General features: G+C 38.7%; 1 protein-coding gene across 1 annotated transcript in view; it reads left to right on the plus strand.

Annotated features, from left to right (window-relative positions):
• Window positions 1-15,285, plus strand: part of LOC136875443 (PHAF1 protein CG7083) — a 133,971-nt gene that overhangs the window by 50,887 nt on the left and 67,799 nt on the right. The window contains exons 7-8 of the mRNA XM_067148995.2: window positions 3,072-3,283; window positions 7,033-7,115. Of these exons, the coding sequence (XP_067005096.2) occupies window positions 3,072-3,283; window positions 7,033-7,115 (295 nt within the window). The remainder of the gene's footprint in view (window positions 1-3,071; window positions 3,284-7,032; window positions 7,116-15,285) is intronic.

Here is a 15,285-nt window from a genome sequence, read left to right on the forward strand (position 1 = left end):
GTATTTTATGGCATCGTATTTCGTCGGGTTGTGAACCACCTTGATGAGATTTGCAAAATGGTACACAACAGTTGAATATTTCAAGGAAAAAATCAGAAGTTTCAGTTCTGCAAAAACTGTCTTGCACAAACGAAATAAAAATGTTCCTATACTGATAATTTTCAAAAGTTCATGAGTTCAAAACAATAAAGCAATAAAAGCAATATATCAAGAGTTCACATTTCCAAAATTAAACAAGATATTACATAAATTTTTCAAAATAGAATGACGAGATTTCGATGACCTCTTGTCCTTCGCTGTCCAAACTTTGGTCACAACCCTAAGGAAGTGAAGAGGAGAGAAGAGAATGGTTGCAGCAACATGTACAGTGTGATGATGATGATGATGATGATGATGATGATGATGATGATGAGGATGATGATGATGATGATGATGATGATTGTAAGGAGTTCTTTTCCATAAAAAAAGAAGAAAATTAGTTTCTAAGGGTATAAGAGAAAGTTAAAAGATGTAACTTTTAGACAAAACAGAAGTACTGTATGGCCTTACTCCAAGTTAAAGGTGTGTTCCTCAACCCGGATGTATACTCACCAAGGAGGGGAGAGAAGGAATGGAGAGTCCACATTTCTTCTTCTTGGTGCCTTATCTGTTGCGGTTGTTGATTGTCATGGCAACGTTGTCTTGCCCTGAAGAGCTCCTCGAATCTCATGTCGCATCATCTGCGAGCATTATCCAACCAAGAAGTCATCCTCCTTCCAGATCCTCTTCTCCCATCGATCTGTCCTTGCAAGAAGAGCTGCAGGAGACAGTACTTAGACTCAGTTCGCATTATGTGACCTAGATACTGCAGTTTCCTTTTCTTAATGGTAAACCCCCTGTGGGTGGAGGACGCAGACAAATACACCCATGGTGTGCCCTGTTTGTCGTAAGAGGTGACTAAAAGGGGCGACCAAGGGATGATGAAATTAGAACCAAGAGACTACTTGTGATTAGTACCATTATGTGAGAAACACCATGGGTCGACATTACTTGCAATTAATACTACCATGAGAGGAACACTATGGAATAACATTACCTAGGAGTAGTACCCTTATGTGAGGAACACCATGGGTCTGGGCGTTGCCTGTGGTTAGTACTATTGTGTGTATCCCACCGAGGTGCAGGGGCACTCGGCTGCGTGGAGTAATGTCCATGTGAGAAAAGGTGCTGTACGCTGCGCTGTAATGTGTCTGTTTCCCTGTGTTCAGAATGGGTCTGCATTACCTATGAGAAGTACCACTATATGAAGAACACGGGTCTGTGTTGCCTCTGATTAGTACCACTGTGAGGAACACCATGGGTCAGCGTTGCCTGAGAGCGGTACCATTATGTGAGAAACTCCACTGGTCTGCGTTGGCTGTGGGTGGTACTATAATGTGTTATATGCCATGGTTTGCATTGCCTATGATTAGTACCACCAGGTGAGCGGCATCAAGGGTATATGTGGCCTGTGATTAGTTCCACTATATGAGGAACACCATGGGTCTGCTTTACCAGTGATTAGTACTATTATGATGGGCCATTGACTTGGATTTTGGACCCCTTTGTACAATAAGCATCATATCATAAACAAAGGCATTGTGAACTGGATTCATGGTCATTTTTTCATCATCATTCATTTTATATTTTAGTCAGTGGATACATTTTGAAGTTTTAATTATCATTTAATTTCATTGCACCTCATACCATTAGGCCCAGTGACCTAGCTGTTAGGCCCCTTTAAACAACAATCATCATCATCATCATCATCATTATCATCATCTTCTTAATGGTAAACACGAGTTCCATAATCAGTGAATCATTAAAATTAAGTATTCTTATAATGGCTCAGCCGGCATGATCGGTCATTCCTGTCATTATAAGCATGACTGTCCTCTACATTTTAATATCTAGACGCAGCAGTTCTGTGAATTTTAATACTTTAATTTTAATGATTCGCTGATTATGGAACTAACAAGGGAAGGGCACGTACCAGGCAATCACCCATCCTACGTATATTTTTCACACACTTTAAATGAGCCAAGAATAAAACAATGTCCAAAATACTTCTTTCAGAAATTACAGTAACTCGTGCAGTCTACAAAAAGCGTTAAAATTGGTATGTTTTAATTAGCTCGCTCAGCTACGCAGACCGCTACTCCATACTCTACCCACTACGCACACTGTCTAACAGCTGATTTGAGGCCACACTGATATACTATTATAGTCATTGTGTTGGACAAGTGGTTGGTTGTATAATGGTAATCAACATAGGTTATTTTTGTGTTGGAAGAAAAATATGGAATATGTGATATGAAACACTTATCCTTGCTTCGTTAGGTGTGGTTGGCATAGAGCAGCTTTGTACTTGCAACATTTCTACCACGAGCATCATTGTTGGAGAAGCTATAAGGAGTAACTTGCTTTTGTGTGTAACGTTCCTTGTTATACTGATTAACCTTTATTTTCACTATAAGAGTCTTATTCTATTGCCTTTCTTGACCCACAATCAATGAAGGAATTAAATTACTTCTCTTAATGGCGGTACATCATGTTCACAAATTAATAACGAAATAGAAAAGTTCACTCAACGAGTGAACCGAGCATTCTCTGCAGTCGTGTGTAGCCAAGTGCTCCAATTCAAATGTGCAAAATTTAATGCTTTCTGTAGGTCACATGAGTTAATTTCCGAAAGAAATGTTTTGGCCGGTGTGCTATTCTTGGCTCATTTAACATGCGTGCAAAATTTACGTAAGATCCGTGATGACCCGGTTTGCGCCCTTCCCTTGTAAGATTCCGAAAACCAGTTATTAATGAAATCATTTTAATGTGTGATGATATAAGTTGTTATTAATTTCAGTACCTGTATCAAACTGTCAGCACTGTTTACAATGACTTCAATTTTTTATGATGTGTGTGATGATTGATATCTAGTCAGAGTGATTGAATTTATTTAATTTGTTATTCTCATCATGTTATCTTCTTATTGCTGTTACTACATCTTCTCTCATTATGTTAGTCTATGATTAATAAAAGTTTCTCTCTCTCTATAGGATCTTCTCGACTTATGGAACCACGGAAGCAAACAATGAGTCGCGAGGTGCTGTTCGGAGACACATGTCAGGATGTTGCCGCAGCAATCGGTGCTCCTTCTCGGGTGTTCTACAAAGCGGAAGACAAAATGAAAATCCATAGCCCTAATGCTCATAGACGAGTTACTACCCGCCGTTCAGATTTCTTTTTTAATTATTTTACCCTTGGAATGGTGAGTTACCCTCTCTGTCCTTGGAGTACTTCAGTTGCAAAATATTTGTACAAAAATATGTGAATCATTATTTATAGGAATATAAATGCATTAAACACCAGTAATATTCTTTCAGGTTTTCACTGTGTGATAAGTGAAATTTTCTTCTTGCATACAAAACTCCTATCAAAACTTTCATTCAAGATAACTTTGAAACTACTTCTTTATACTTAACCATGGTGGGAAAAAAATCTGTACACTTTGTTCATATCAGACTACATAAAGGAGACAAAAATCATCTCACTGAATCATGCCATCTTCAAACAAAAAAATCCCAAGTTGAATCCAAGGTGGTAAAATCACTGTCAGTTATTTAAAACGGAAATGTGAATGTAATAAACAAGTTAAAATGTATATGTTTGGGATATCTGAAAGTCGAGAAGAAAGTGGAACTTCTGGAGAGGCGTTGCTTATGATAAAACGTATGTCAAAGCTAGCGGAGTTCGGAAATTATGTGGTAGTTGAATGGATCTAGAAGATAGTCAAGTTGATGTTATAATTCCGTTGAAACATTTGTTGGAAGAAATGTTCAACTTGGGAATTGAAGAAACACCCCCCTTTGATGATTGTGTTTACACTCAAGGCCATCACAGTCTTAATGATATTATAAAAATATGGATCCATTTTAGTTTTAAACTCTCAAAATTTCATGTTTAATCACGTTTTAATCTTCAAAACTGTTAATTCACTCTCTTTTAACATACTTTGGTGCATTATCGTTGTTTTAGATGTTATTGTATAATGTTTTACGAAATCATTTTTCAACATTGATTGATATAGGCTGATGATGCCCGTAAGGAGGGTGAAACATGTACCTTTGACTTTTATGTATTATGTATAAAAAATATTTGACCATATGAAATAGTGGATCATATTGTATTGTATTGAACAGGTGGACTTATAATATTGTAATAATACTTGAGACATAGGTTAGGTGACTCCATTTGAAGAGGAAAACTCTGGAGTGATACCGTATTCTTCGTATCCAAGACAACTTTTTTCCCTCAGAATCTCATGCAAAAAATCAAGGGTCGTCTTGCATTCACAGCCTAACAATAAAGAATACCACTGGCAACTCTCGCGGTAACCACGCTGCTTCTTTTCAGCCGTGCACGCACACACAAAATTCATTGACAATAAACGACCACCTCTTGATTATACATTGCTAGCCGTGACAACCGGTTGTACAGTGCCTGTGCGTAACGTCACTGGATCTCGGGAATTAGTGAAGAGAGAATCACATTCTATTAGCATCTACAAAAACGTTTCTGAAATCTGCAGAATGGCATCAAAACATGCGTGCCTTCGAATTCTTAGAAAGGCCATGGCTACTCAGTGGCAGAGTTATAACGCATCTACTGACTCTTTGTAAAATTAAGTTTTATAAACAGCAAGAATATTTTCACGATGGATAGTCGTAAAGATATGTGGAACAGGTATTGCTGGCAAATTTTCGATGGGCTCTCGTCGATATTATGCCATTTTAAGTTAATAGTTATTAAACACTCGGGAATGTAGAATAATTGTGCAGCCTCCAGAAAAGATGGCGTTGGCCTAACTAAAGCCAATATTTGGCGTCAGTGCAAAGATAAAGATAAAAAAAATGCATTCATTGGTCCGCAACAAGGACGCTTTAAAGAAGTCGAAAATGAAATTGTGAGATATGTGCATGAAAAACGCAAGGGCGGAAAGGCCATACTGTGGCGCATTAAACTTGTTCGTTGACCTTCAATGTCCGCTATTACTCCTATACATCGTTAGCCGCTGAAGTTGGCCGAACCCGGCAAGCGAGACGTGCGTGTAGCGGTAGCCGGTTATATCTGACGCTGAATAAAAGTACCGTAACAGTTTTTATAGACAGCAAGAATATTTTCCTGACGAATCGCCGTATTGTAGAGATGCATGAAATAGGTATTGCCGGCAAATTTTCAACGGGTTCTCTTCGGTATTAAGATGCCAATTTTAAATTAATGGTCATTAAACCCACGGAAATAAAGAATAATTGCGCAGCCACAAAAAAATGCAGCATAACGAAAGCCAATATCAGGTGTCTAAAAATAGTAAAAATATGTGTACTATACAACAAAGGCATTCATATGATTTTACTTAACACTTTTTGAGCCTGATTTAAATTTTTGAAGGAAAAAGTGGGGTTCTTCTTGGATTTGGAGAAATACGAAACTGTAATTTTTTCAGAATGAAATTAAACATACACTTTCACATAGTATCGGATTTCGAAAAATAACAAGCAAGTAAGTCGTAGTGTGGATATCATCCACGTAAACGCAAGTTTTGAACAAACTGATTGCAGTTTCATACCGATTTTAATGTGTATGGAGGGGTTTTCCGACTTTTGTACAAAAATCGGATATAACGACAATCCGCTATAGCGAGTAAATTTTCCGCTGTTGTAAATTCTCGTTATAACGGACTTCTACTGTACTTTTCCCTACGTTCCAATTTTTGTGTATTTATGGTGTTAAAAATATGTTTGTTGCGAGTTTTTCTTGTGAGTGTGAGATGTGTGTTTCGTATACAGTATAACGTCCTCCTTAAAACCAATAAAAGGGGGCTTACACGATTTTCCTCCTTAAAACCAATAACAGGGGGCTTACACGATTTCAGATAACCGAAATTTCAGACAGTAAGTAAATGGTGATTTTTGGCATCAGACGGTAGAATATGACCCACAAAGTAGTTCACATTAAAATCATTGTTTTGGTTGAGTGTATGTAAATTATAATACTAATTTATGGAATCAAAATGTCAAATCAGTATATACACAAATGATCATTCTCAAGTACAGTACTATTCTACAGTAATTATTTTTATCAAAAATTCAGAGATTTTTTTGGAACTTTCCTTTCTCTGCCTTTTTTTTTTAGAAGGGGGAATTTAAGGGTTGAGGGGATCGTTGGTCCGTGCTCCGTTGTGTGATTAGAAAATAATCATGTTATTAGGACTTCTGATAGCCTAGCCTTATTACTTTGTTCACCAAAGTATGAAGCTGTCTGAAAAATTAAGACACTTTTATAAAAATAGCCCCAATTTTTAGATAAATCACTTATGCTCTAATTACAGAAAGAGGAAGAACAGTTACCTGTAACGCTCTTAAGTCTTTGTGTCACTACACGACACACTTGCAGATACAGTATACTAACAACGCAAAACACTAACTGATTCACTCTAGGCCTAAGTCATTGACACTGAATAGGCCACCTGCCTCATTTTCTTAAATTTTCTTATGAAAAACTGAACAATTTTTAAAAAATCAGCTGGTAATTTTGGTTAAATGGTATTTCGGTTGATGGGGTTTGGTTGACGGAGGTTTACTGTCGTAGGATAAACTGAACTATATAGGCTGCAGATCTCTCTAAATTAATGTTGTGTGTATGTATATGTATGTGTACCCCTTAGTCGTGTTTCTTGAAATGGTGTCTGATACGAGGTAAAATGAATTCACATGGCATGTTTTAACGGCCGGATGCCCTTACTGTTGCCCAACTCAGTCGAGGAGCTAATGAACATGAAATGAATGATGGTGAATGGGGAGGTGGACAGAATTGGCCATGGCTGTCAAGTCCTCACCAGAAAATATTATAGTTACCAGCTATTTTCAACTGTGGAAAAGTGGTGTATTTCAGTTATACTTTCCTATAAGAATTTTCTGTTCCACTGTTGTGTTCTATAAACTTTTATTTGTTTTACAGGATATCTTGTTTGATGCCAAAACTCAGAAAGTTAAGAAGTTTGTTCTGCACACAAATTTTCCTGGGCACTACAATTTTAACATGTAAGTCTCTTCCAATGGCTGTTTTTTAATTTTGTTCATATTGTTTAGAAATCAGTGTGTACTCTCTGTCTTGAAAGAAAATTCAAATTACTTTGGAGAGCTCATTATATGGGAAACATTAAAAAAAAAAAAAAATGTTAATTGGAAGGTTGCAGCAGGGCATGGTAATGGATTGACAAATTTCTTTTATTATTTGACTTATTATTTGCTGTATAAGTGCCAGGTTTTGATCATATGCATGCATTAATGAGTGGATATTGGCAAATAACATTATAAAACTTGAAAGTTCAGATGCATCTAATATTGGGTGACTAACATGAAAAAAACTTCAGCATTTTGGTTGAAATTTTATGGTACCCAGTGTGGGAATATTTTCCATGTTCTGATAATCAGTTGTTGTAGACATGATTCTTACCCCATCTCACATCATCCTCTGGTTTTCTTCACATACTTTTCATTCTTCAGCTCTCTTCTGTTCTGTCCTGGTGTCTTTTGTTGCATTTTATTTTATTAGTGTCTATATCTTCTACCACATTCGTCCTTGATTCGTCTGTTGTCCTCTCCAATACTCCTCACGCACACACGGTTTGATGAGAATCTTTCGGAGCTTAATTGTTGTCGTTAGCTCCCGCTTGGAGTGCTGTGCCAGCACACAGTGAGCCACCTGGTGACCAACAAGCATACCACTACAGCTCCAATGGTAAAACAATCTTAAATTCAAACCTTCATTATTGTAGAGGACTTCCTCGGGAACAGTCGAGATTTTCTTTTGAAGATGCAGAGCAAAGTTCTCTACAAAACAGAGAGAGTTTTACCTTATTTACCTGACATGGCATAAGCCCAAAAGCCTTATATCATATCCACAAGTGCGGGCCGTGAAAGCGTCAATGTTAAAATCAGTTGTTGTGTTAGGCTTGCAAGTGTACCCTCAGACATGATATAGATTTTCATCATTCTTACTGAATTAGATTATCTAATACTCTAGACCAAGGATAGAATAGAGTTTAGAATATTCAACTTAATCATGTACATCCCCTACATGTCAAAGTTGCTAGAAATTATTAATACTGTTTGTTTCTAGTATTTTCTGTAGGATTAAAATAGAATCGTTTATAAAAAGAGAAAAAATAATTTTATATTTGCATTATAACAGCATGTGGCCTCTGGAGAGGTCTTCAGAGTTGATGCCATATAGGCAAACTGCACGTATTGGAGGATGGGGCCATATCCACTATGACTTTAGTGCTGAAGATGGCACAAACACCCAGTTCCCCAAACTGTAGGAATCAACTAAGGAAAGTTAAAATTCCTGTCTTGGACAGGATGTGAACCCAAGACCAGCATGCTAACCCTTTAGCTGTAGAATCAGACTATATTTGCATTGAGACTAATTAATGACTCCTACAAATTTCATGAAAGTTGTATTTGCCTCATAAATAAGCGTTCAAGAAGTAATTCCACACTGAAAGCACCGACATGAATCAAAACAAGATTTACAATTCGTTTTTGTTCACCAGTTCTTAATTGACAAGGTTCGTATGATATTGCCCGAATCAACAGGTTTTTAAATAATGTTGACCAATACTTGTTTTTTTTTTTTGCCATATTCATAATAGATTCTTTTCTCTTTTTACCTACTTGAACCTGAAGTGTACCGAGCTCGATAGCTGCAGTCGCCAGTATCTGGTATTCCTGAGATAGTGGGTTCGAACCCCACTGTCGGCAGCCCTGAAGATGGTTTTCCATGGTTTCTCATTTTCACACCAGGCAAATGCTGGGCATGTACCTTAATTAAGGCCGCTTCCTGCCCATTCATAGCCCTTTCCTGTCCCATCATCGCCATAAAACTTATCTTATGTGTCGAAGTGACGTAAAGCAACTTGCAGAGAAAGTTCCAGAATTTTGGTCTGTATATCAGAAGAGGGTAATGAATGAAGTCCTCCATGATATAGAAGGGGCTTCGAGAAAACTTGGAGATTTCATTCCTCTCTCTTGACATCTTAAAACCTGGTTTTCATAAGTTTGGTTTTAAAATATATTATTCAATTGATGTACATTACTACTTTGCACTTGCCACTTCTAGCATGTTTCTTGGTTTGGCCACCCTTGCACAAGATCATATTTATCATTTGAGTCAAGTGGTGGCAGCAGCAGGTCAATTACAATTTACCAGTAGATGTAAGAACAGATTTAGTAGCTTTGAGGAGAGAGGTTTCTAGGAAAGATTCAAATCTCCCACTTTAAATCCCCTACACAAATGATAGGAGAGGGTTTCTTATTATTCTTCTTTAATTTTTGACTTCACTTGTTATGTATGGGCAGGTTCTGCGACAGCTGAAAATATACGAGGGTGGATCAAAATCTAAACAGCAATTTTATTTTTTTAAATTTATTGCATTAACCAAAAAAAATACACATATAGAGATCACTTTTCTACATTAGTGTACTGCCTTTGATACACTTTCTCCATCGGATTGGTAAGTTTTTGATGCCATCCTAATAGAAAGAAGAGGGACGCGTGCGGAGCCAGTTGCGCACAACCTCTTCTACACTTGCATCATCATTGAACCGCTGTCCTCATAGATCTTGTTTGACCGGTTCAAACAAATGGTAGTCACAGGGTGATAAATCTGCACTGTAAAGAGGGTGTTCCAGAGGTGTCCAGGGAATTTCCTCTAGTTTATCCCGTGTTAAAGCGGCAGTATGCAGCCTTACATTGTCATGGAGAAGAGTGACATTTCGGATCGGTTGCCGGAATCGCTTGTTGCCATATGTAGCTTTTGCTTCATCCAAAAGACGACGATAATAGGCTGCATTGATTGTCCTTTGTTCGTGAAAAAATCCACCAGCAAAACGCCCACGGAGCCCCAGAAAACGGTTGCAAGCACCTTTCCAACAGATGGGCATGTTTTGGCCTTGGCAGGACCTACTTTGTTTCTTCGCTGCCACTCCATGCTTGCTTGCTTTGACTGTAGGGTGTAATTTGCACCCAAGTTTCATCACAGGTCACAATACGATGCAACAAACCCTCTCCTTCCTCCTCTTAGCAATGCTGAGGTCTCTGACAAACTTCCTGGCATAAAGCTTTTTGTTCCTGGTTGAGGAGATGAGAAACCCACCTGGCAGACAAATTTCTGAAATGGAGTTCATCTCGGACGATGGTTTGAACACTTCCATAACTTATTCCTATGGCTAAAACAATTTACAAAATTTTTATTCGCCGATCTTCACCAATAATGTCACGAATGGCAACAATGTTGTCTGCAGTGATGTTTGTCCACAGTCTCCTTTCATGAGATTCATTTTCAAAAAATTTTTTAGCCCACTCATACACTCGAGTCTGCGAAAGTGTTTCGTAACCTAACCGTGTGCGGAGCCATCTAAAAATTTTTGAAGGTTTGGTGCCTTAAAAAAAAAAAAAAATTGATAATGATGTGTTGCGCAACAGACATGTGCGCCTCTTGCTCACTCTTGGCATACTGAAGCAGCCCAGCTCTCCACCGTCGTTAACGCATGCAAACTCCTTCTCCAGACATCCCGGCCAACATCCTGGCAAAGCCTCGCCTCAGAATTATTACCAACAGCAGCGGTACATTCAAATTCCAGTTTATATTTGATCTGCCTTCGTAATATCCTTCATGTGTGTATGACACAATGAGGCTGTGTTGCATCCATTCTAAACAAAAGAACATAAATTGAAGCATAATGATGGGTTATCCTGTGATTCTTCACAGTGTGGATTGGTAAGGTGATATTGTGAGATCAGTGACATGATTACAACTTCTGTATAACAAACACTATGTAGAAAAGTTAACTTTCTTCAGCTTGTCCCAGTTATTTCTGGGGTCGCTGGAGCCTCCCAGGCTCATTTTTGGTTTTGGATGGGGGTTTAACACCAGATGCCCTTCCTGACGCCACGTGATTCTCGAGATGAAAATCTCGACCCAGGATCGACTGGGATTCGAACGTCATCCTTTTGGGAAACCAGCAGTAAGCCACTGAGCTAATCATGCTCCCTATGTAGAAAAGTAATTGCAGAATTTTGTATTTTTCAGTCGATCATCAGTGATCTGCATTTAGGGCTGTCGCCCTGTGGCAAATTCCCTATCCTTTTCTTAAATGTTGGTGGGGGCGGTAGAATAACACCCAGGGTATCCCCTGCCTGTCGTAAGAGGTGACTAAAAGGGGCCCCAGGGGCTCTGAACTTTGGAGCGTAGGTTGGTGACCACGGGGCCCTTAGCTGAGTCCTTACTTGTTTCAGGCTCCTCACTTTCATCTATCCTATCCGACCTCCCTTGGTCAACTCTTGTTCTTTTCAGACCCCGACGGTATTACGTATGGAGGCCTAGGGAGTATTTCATTTTCACGCCCTTCGTGCCCCTTGTCTTCCTTTGGCCGATACCTTCATTTTTCGATATGTCGGACCCATTCCATTTTTTCTCTCTGATTAGTTGCCTAGTTGTACTTCCTCTTAAAACAATAAATCACCACCACCACCACTCTTAAATGTTTTTGAAGAATTTGGAAATTTATTGAACATTTCCTTTGGTAAATTATTCATCCTATAAATGGAGGCGCCTAGTTCCGAAAGTCAACATCTGCATTTTTTCAAGTTTTTGGAGAAAACGAAAAAACTGTTAAAGTTCATCGTAACATAAAAAATCAATATATTTTATCTGATGTTTGTTACAAACTGCTATATAAACAAAAATAGGGCCAGAGATAAATTCAGCTATTTGTTTAGGAGATATTTAGCATTAAAAATTGCAGATGTAAAGCGGTAAGAAGTAAAGCAGTGGAAAGTCGTATTTTGTATTTTGGAACGAACTTCTTGCATATGTCGAGTTTTGGAACAAAAGACTGGATTTTGCTAAATAAGAATTATTTTAGCCACATAATGTTGTTATGCACTTGCAATTTAATAAACACACGAAATTTATAGTGAACACAATTTCTAGCAAATTACATGAAAAATAGTATGCTGTAACATAATAAATTACAATCAGCATTTCGTCACATGGATTAGATTCTTAAGTCGTTATCCACTTCCCTGGGTTCACAAACAAGGTCGTCTGTCACGGCACCTTCCACCATGTTTTCTTGATCCATGCACTCCTTGTAATATTGAAATTCTGCATTGTTTTTCCACCCTTCCCCGTAGTGAAGTGTCAGCAATTTGTTCACGTCATTCATCTATTCTTCTTTGATGGCTACACCAAGAGGCAACTGAATTTTATCGAAAGTTACTGTCTTTCCCTTTTTAGTAATCCCTTTGAAGTCAGTTAAATCACTCCTATAATTTTGCTCTCCACGAAGAAGAGTAGAGGATTTTCCTCTCCTAAATACAAATCTCTTGCAAGATAGAATTTTAAAATGCCATGACCCTGGTGCTTTAAAGGATAATTGCACGCTGCTTTTCCAGTCATACACCGGACAATCAACACCTAACGTTTTCACCGTGCCAAACTGCATGAAGATATTAGTGTAGGTCTCTGGTTGTACAATAGTGTCTCTCACTCTAATCTCCTTTTCAATTCTCCCAAAGATTCTGTCTGGCAGTATGAAGGAGTGACCTACAACGAGAAATACTATTTCCACTTCTTTATCTTGTGTGGGAGAATCGTTAAAAAGCCAATAGGAAACCATTCCAATCATGATACTATTTTTATTTTGACCCCCGCAGCCATCAGAAACCAGATAAACTTTTGTGATATTTGTAAGATCAAGATGATTAAGTCTGTCATAAACACAGGAAGCTATTTTGTTAGATCCTTTCGGACGACATGATTCCAGCCACTGGTATATAAAAGTGTCTTGTATAGTTTGACGCTCATGCGATGTTCCTACACAGATTGTAAAATTGTACATATACAATTATGTGGCTTGGTCTGTTAATTTTGGTAAAGGTAAATTTTTTTGGCAGTCAAAACTTAGTATCAGTTCATTATTTTTTTGATTACGTAGAACATCATAAAATGCTTGTGCCCTTAATTTATGTACTCTTAACTCGGTTATGATATTATTCTTTTCATGCGGAATATTACAGTTACTAATCTTAGCTTTCAGCAACAAGCATTTCGAGCAAGCATCACTGGCTGGAGTGCCAAATCCAATATTACATGTCCGACAAATAATGTCTAAAGTAAGCTGCCTTAACTCGTAGCTCGGCTGATACTGACTGGTTGTAATTTCTCCACGTTTTACTAATGTTCAGTTCACTTAACAAGTACTGGCGACCTTTCACTTGTCCTCTGCAATAGTGTAATTCACTAACAACAGTTAATTTCTCAATGAACATTTTCATTGCTAGCCTTTTATTTTCACTGTGTTTGCTACGAGTGTCTCCTCCTCGTTTCTCTATAGGTGGAAGACCAGTTTCAAAGTGACGCTTATAAGCCGGCCTACCCTGTCTTTTGATATCTGCAAGATTCCTAGAAAAGTCACCCTGCAGACAGGTACAACAGGTTGCTTACTGGGTTGTTTTGTTGCCCTCTTCACAAAATACTGTATTGAAATGTTCTTATTCTTATTAGTGCCATTACTCACAGTTCTCCTTGGAAGTGCTGCTGCTGTATACTTGATTATAAATGCGTCCTGGATAAGCTGCTTCGACCTGCTGTAGAATATGTTATAAAAATGTTTGATGTCCCTTCTTGTCAGTGTCTGGCACCGAAATGCTTCCTTCTTGTGACTGCATACTGGTACTTTTGGGGGCTGTGAAGCAGTGTATCTGAAAAGGGAACATCTCTAGATTCTCCTCCACGAAAACATTTTAATGTAACGATTATGTACGAATTATTGCGAAACAAGTAAGACCTTTCCCTTTTTTTCTTGTTCTTAGTCCAGTTTTCGGGGTTACAGGAACGTTTCCTCCCACGACCAGGTACAGCAGGTGATACTCTTAATGAATTTTCCATTGTCTTCGAGAGCAGCACTAAATAAATCGGAGGTCAACAGGCAACTCAACTATCGAGATAATGAATACTGCGTAAAAGCAGCACATTGTCACATTAGAAAAAGCTTGGCGAGAACTCTTAGAATGAAGTTAATTAACGCGAGCATTTTAGAAGTGAAGCTTCCACGGTGTGAAGAATTATTTAATTTATTTTCCGGGTTGAACCGTGTTGTACTTGTACGCATATCACGTACAGTTTGCCGACGTTTCGAATACATTGCAGTATTCTTTGTCAAGGCGACTGAAATACCCCTACTCGATCCGAGTTAATCAGTCTCCCAGGCAGAAATTACACTACTAGAGTGGCCTTGATCTTGGCCTTTTATATCCTAGCCTATCTGGCTGACGTAAGCCCTGGCTGTCTCGCGAGGCTTCTGGAAAGTTTATGTCACAGCCAGGTAGGGGGGGGCTTGCCCGCGCTGTTATGTAATGGGGTTGCGGCCCGTGTGTTTATGTTGTGGTCTGTATGTCTTAAACTATGAATGATGGGCATCCAAGAATTACTGATTTTGTATCCTTCTTCTAAATTTATGTTATTCGGATGTTTCTTGATTTCGATAGCCTCGCAGATTTTCCTTTCCAGGTTCCAAGGGATAGCTGCTAGGATCTTGGTCTTGTCAAATGATATTCCGTGCCTAGTTTCGTAGGAATGCTTGGCTACTGCTGAAATATCTGTGTTTTGGTTCTTGGTGTGACGGATATGTTCTTTTAAGCGGGTGGAGATCAGACGTTTTGTCTCACCTACATAACAAGCTCCGCAGCTACATTCAATGTGATACACTCCAGGGGCCTGTAATTCTATTGTGTCTTTTACTGGTGGTAGATAATGGGCTAGCTTACGGTGAGGTTTATAGATAGTTTTTATGTTGTATTTGTCCAGTATCTTGCCGATCCTGTCTGTAGTGTTTTTAATGTATGGCAGTATCGCTGTTTTCTGGCGGGTCAGTTCTTCTTTCCCGTTGTTTTCTCCTGCGGTGGTCTTTTCTTTCTTCTCTTCTGATTTTTTAAGGACTCGTCGGATGTTATTGAGCAAGTAGCCATTTTTCCTAAGGGTTTCCGTGAGGTGTTCTTTTTCTTCCTCGAGGTGCTCTGCGTCAGATATCGCTATGGCCCTGTTCACTAGTGATGTTAGGACAGCCTGCTTTTGTGATGGGTGATGATGAGACGAGGCGTGTAGGTACCTGTCTGTGTGAGTGGGTTTCCTGTATACTGCGC

This window comes from Anabrus simplex, chromosome 6, assembly GCF_040414725.1.
Source record: "Anabrus simplex isolate iqAnaSimp1 chromosome 6, ASM4041472v1, whole genome shotgun sequence".
Classification (NCBI taxonomy): Eukaryota; Metazoa; Arthropoda; class Insecta; order Orthoptera; family Tettigoniidae; genus Anabrus; species Anabrus simplex.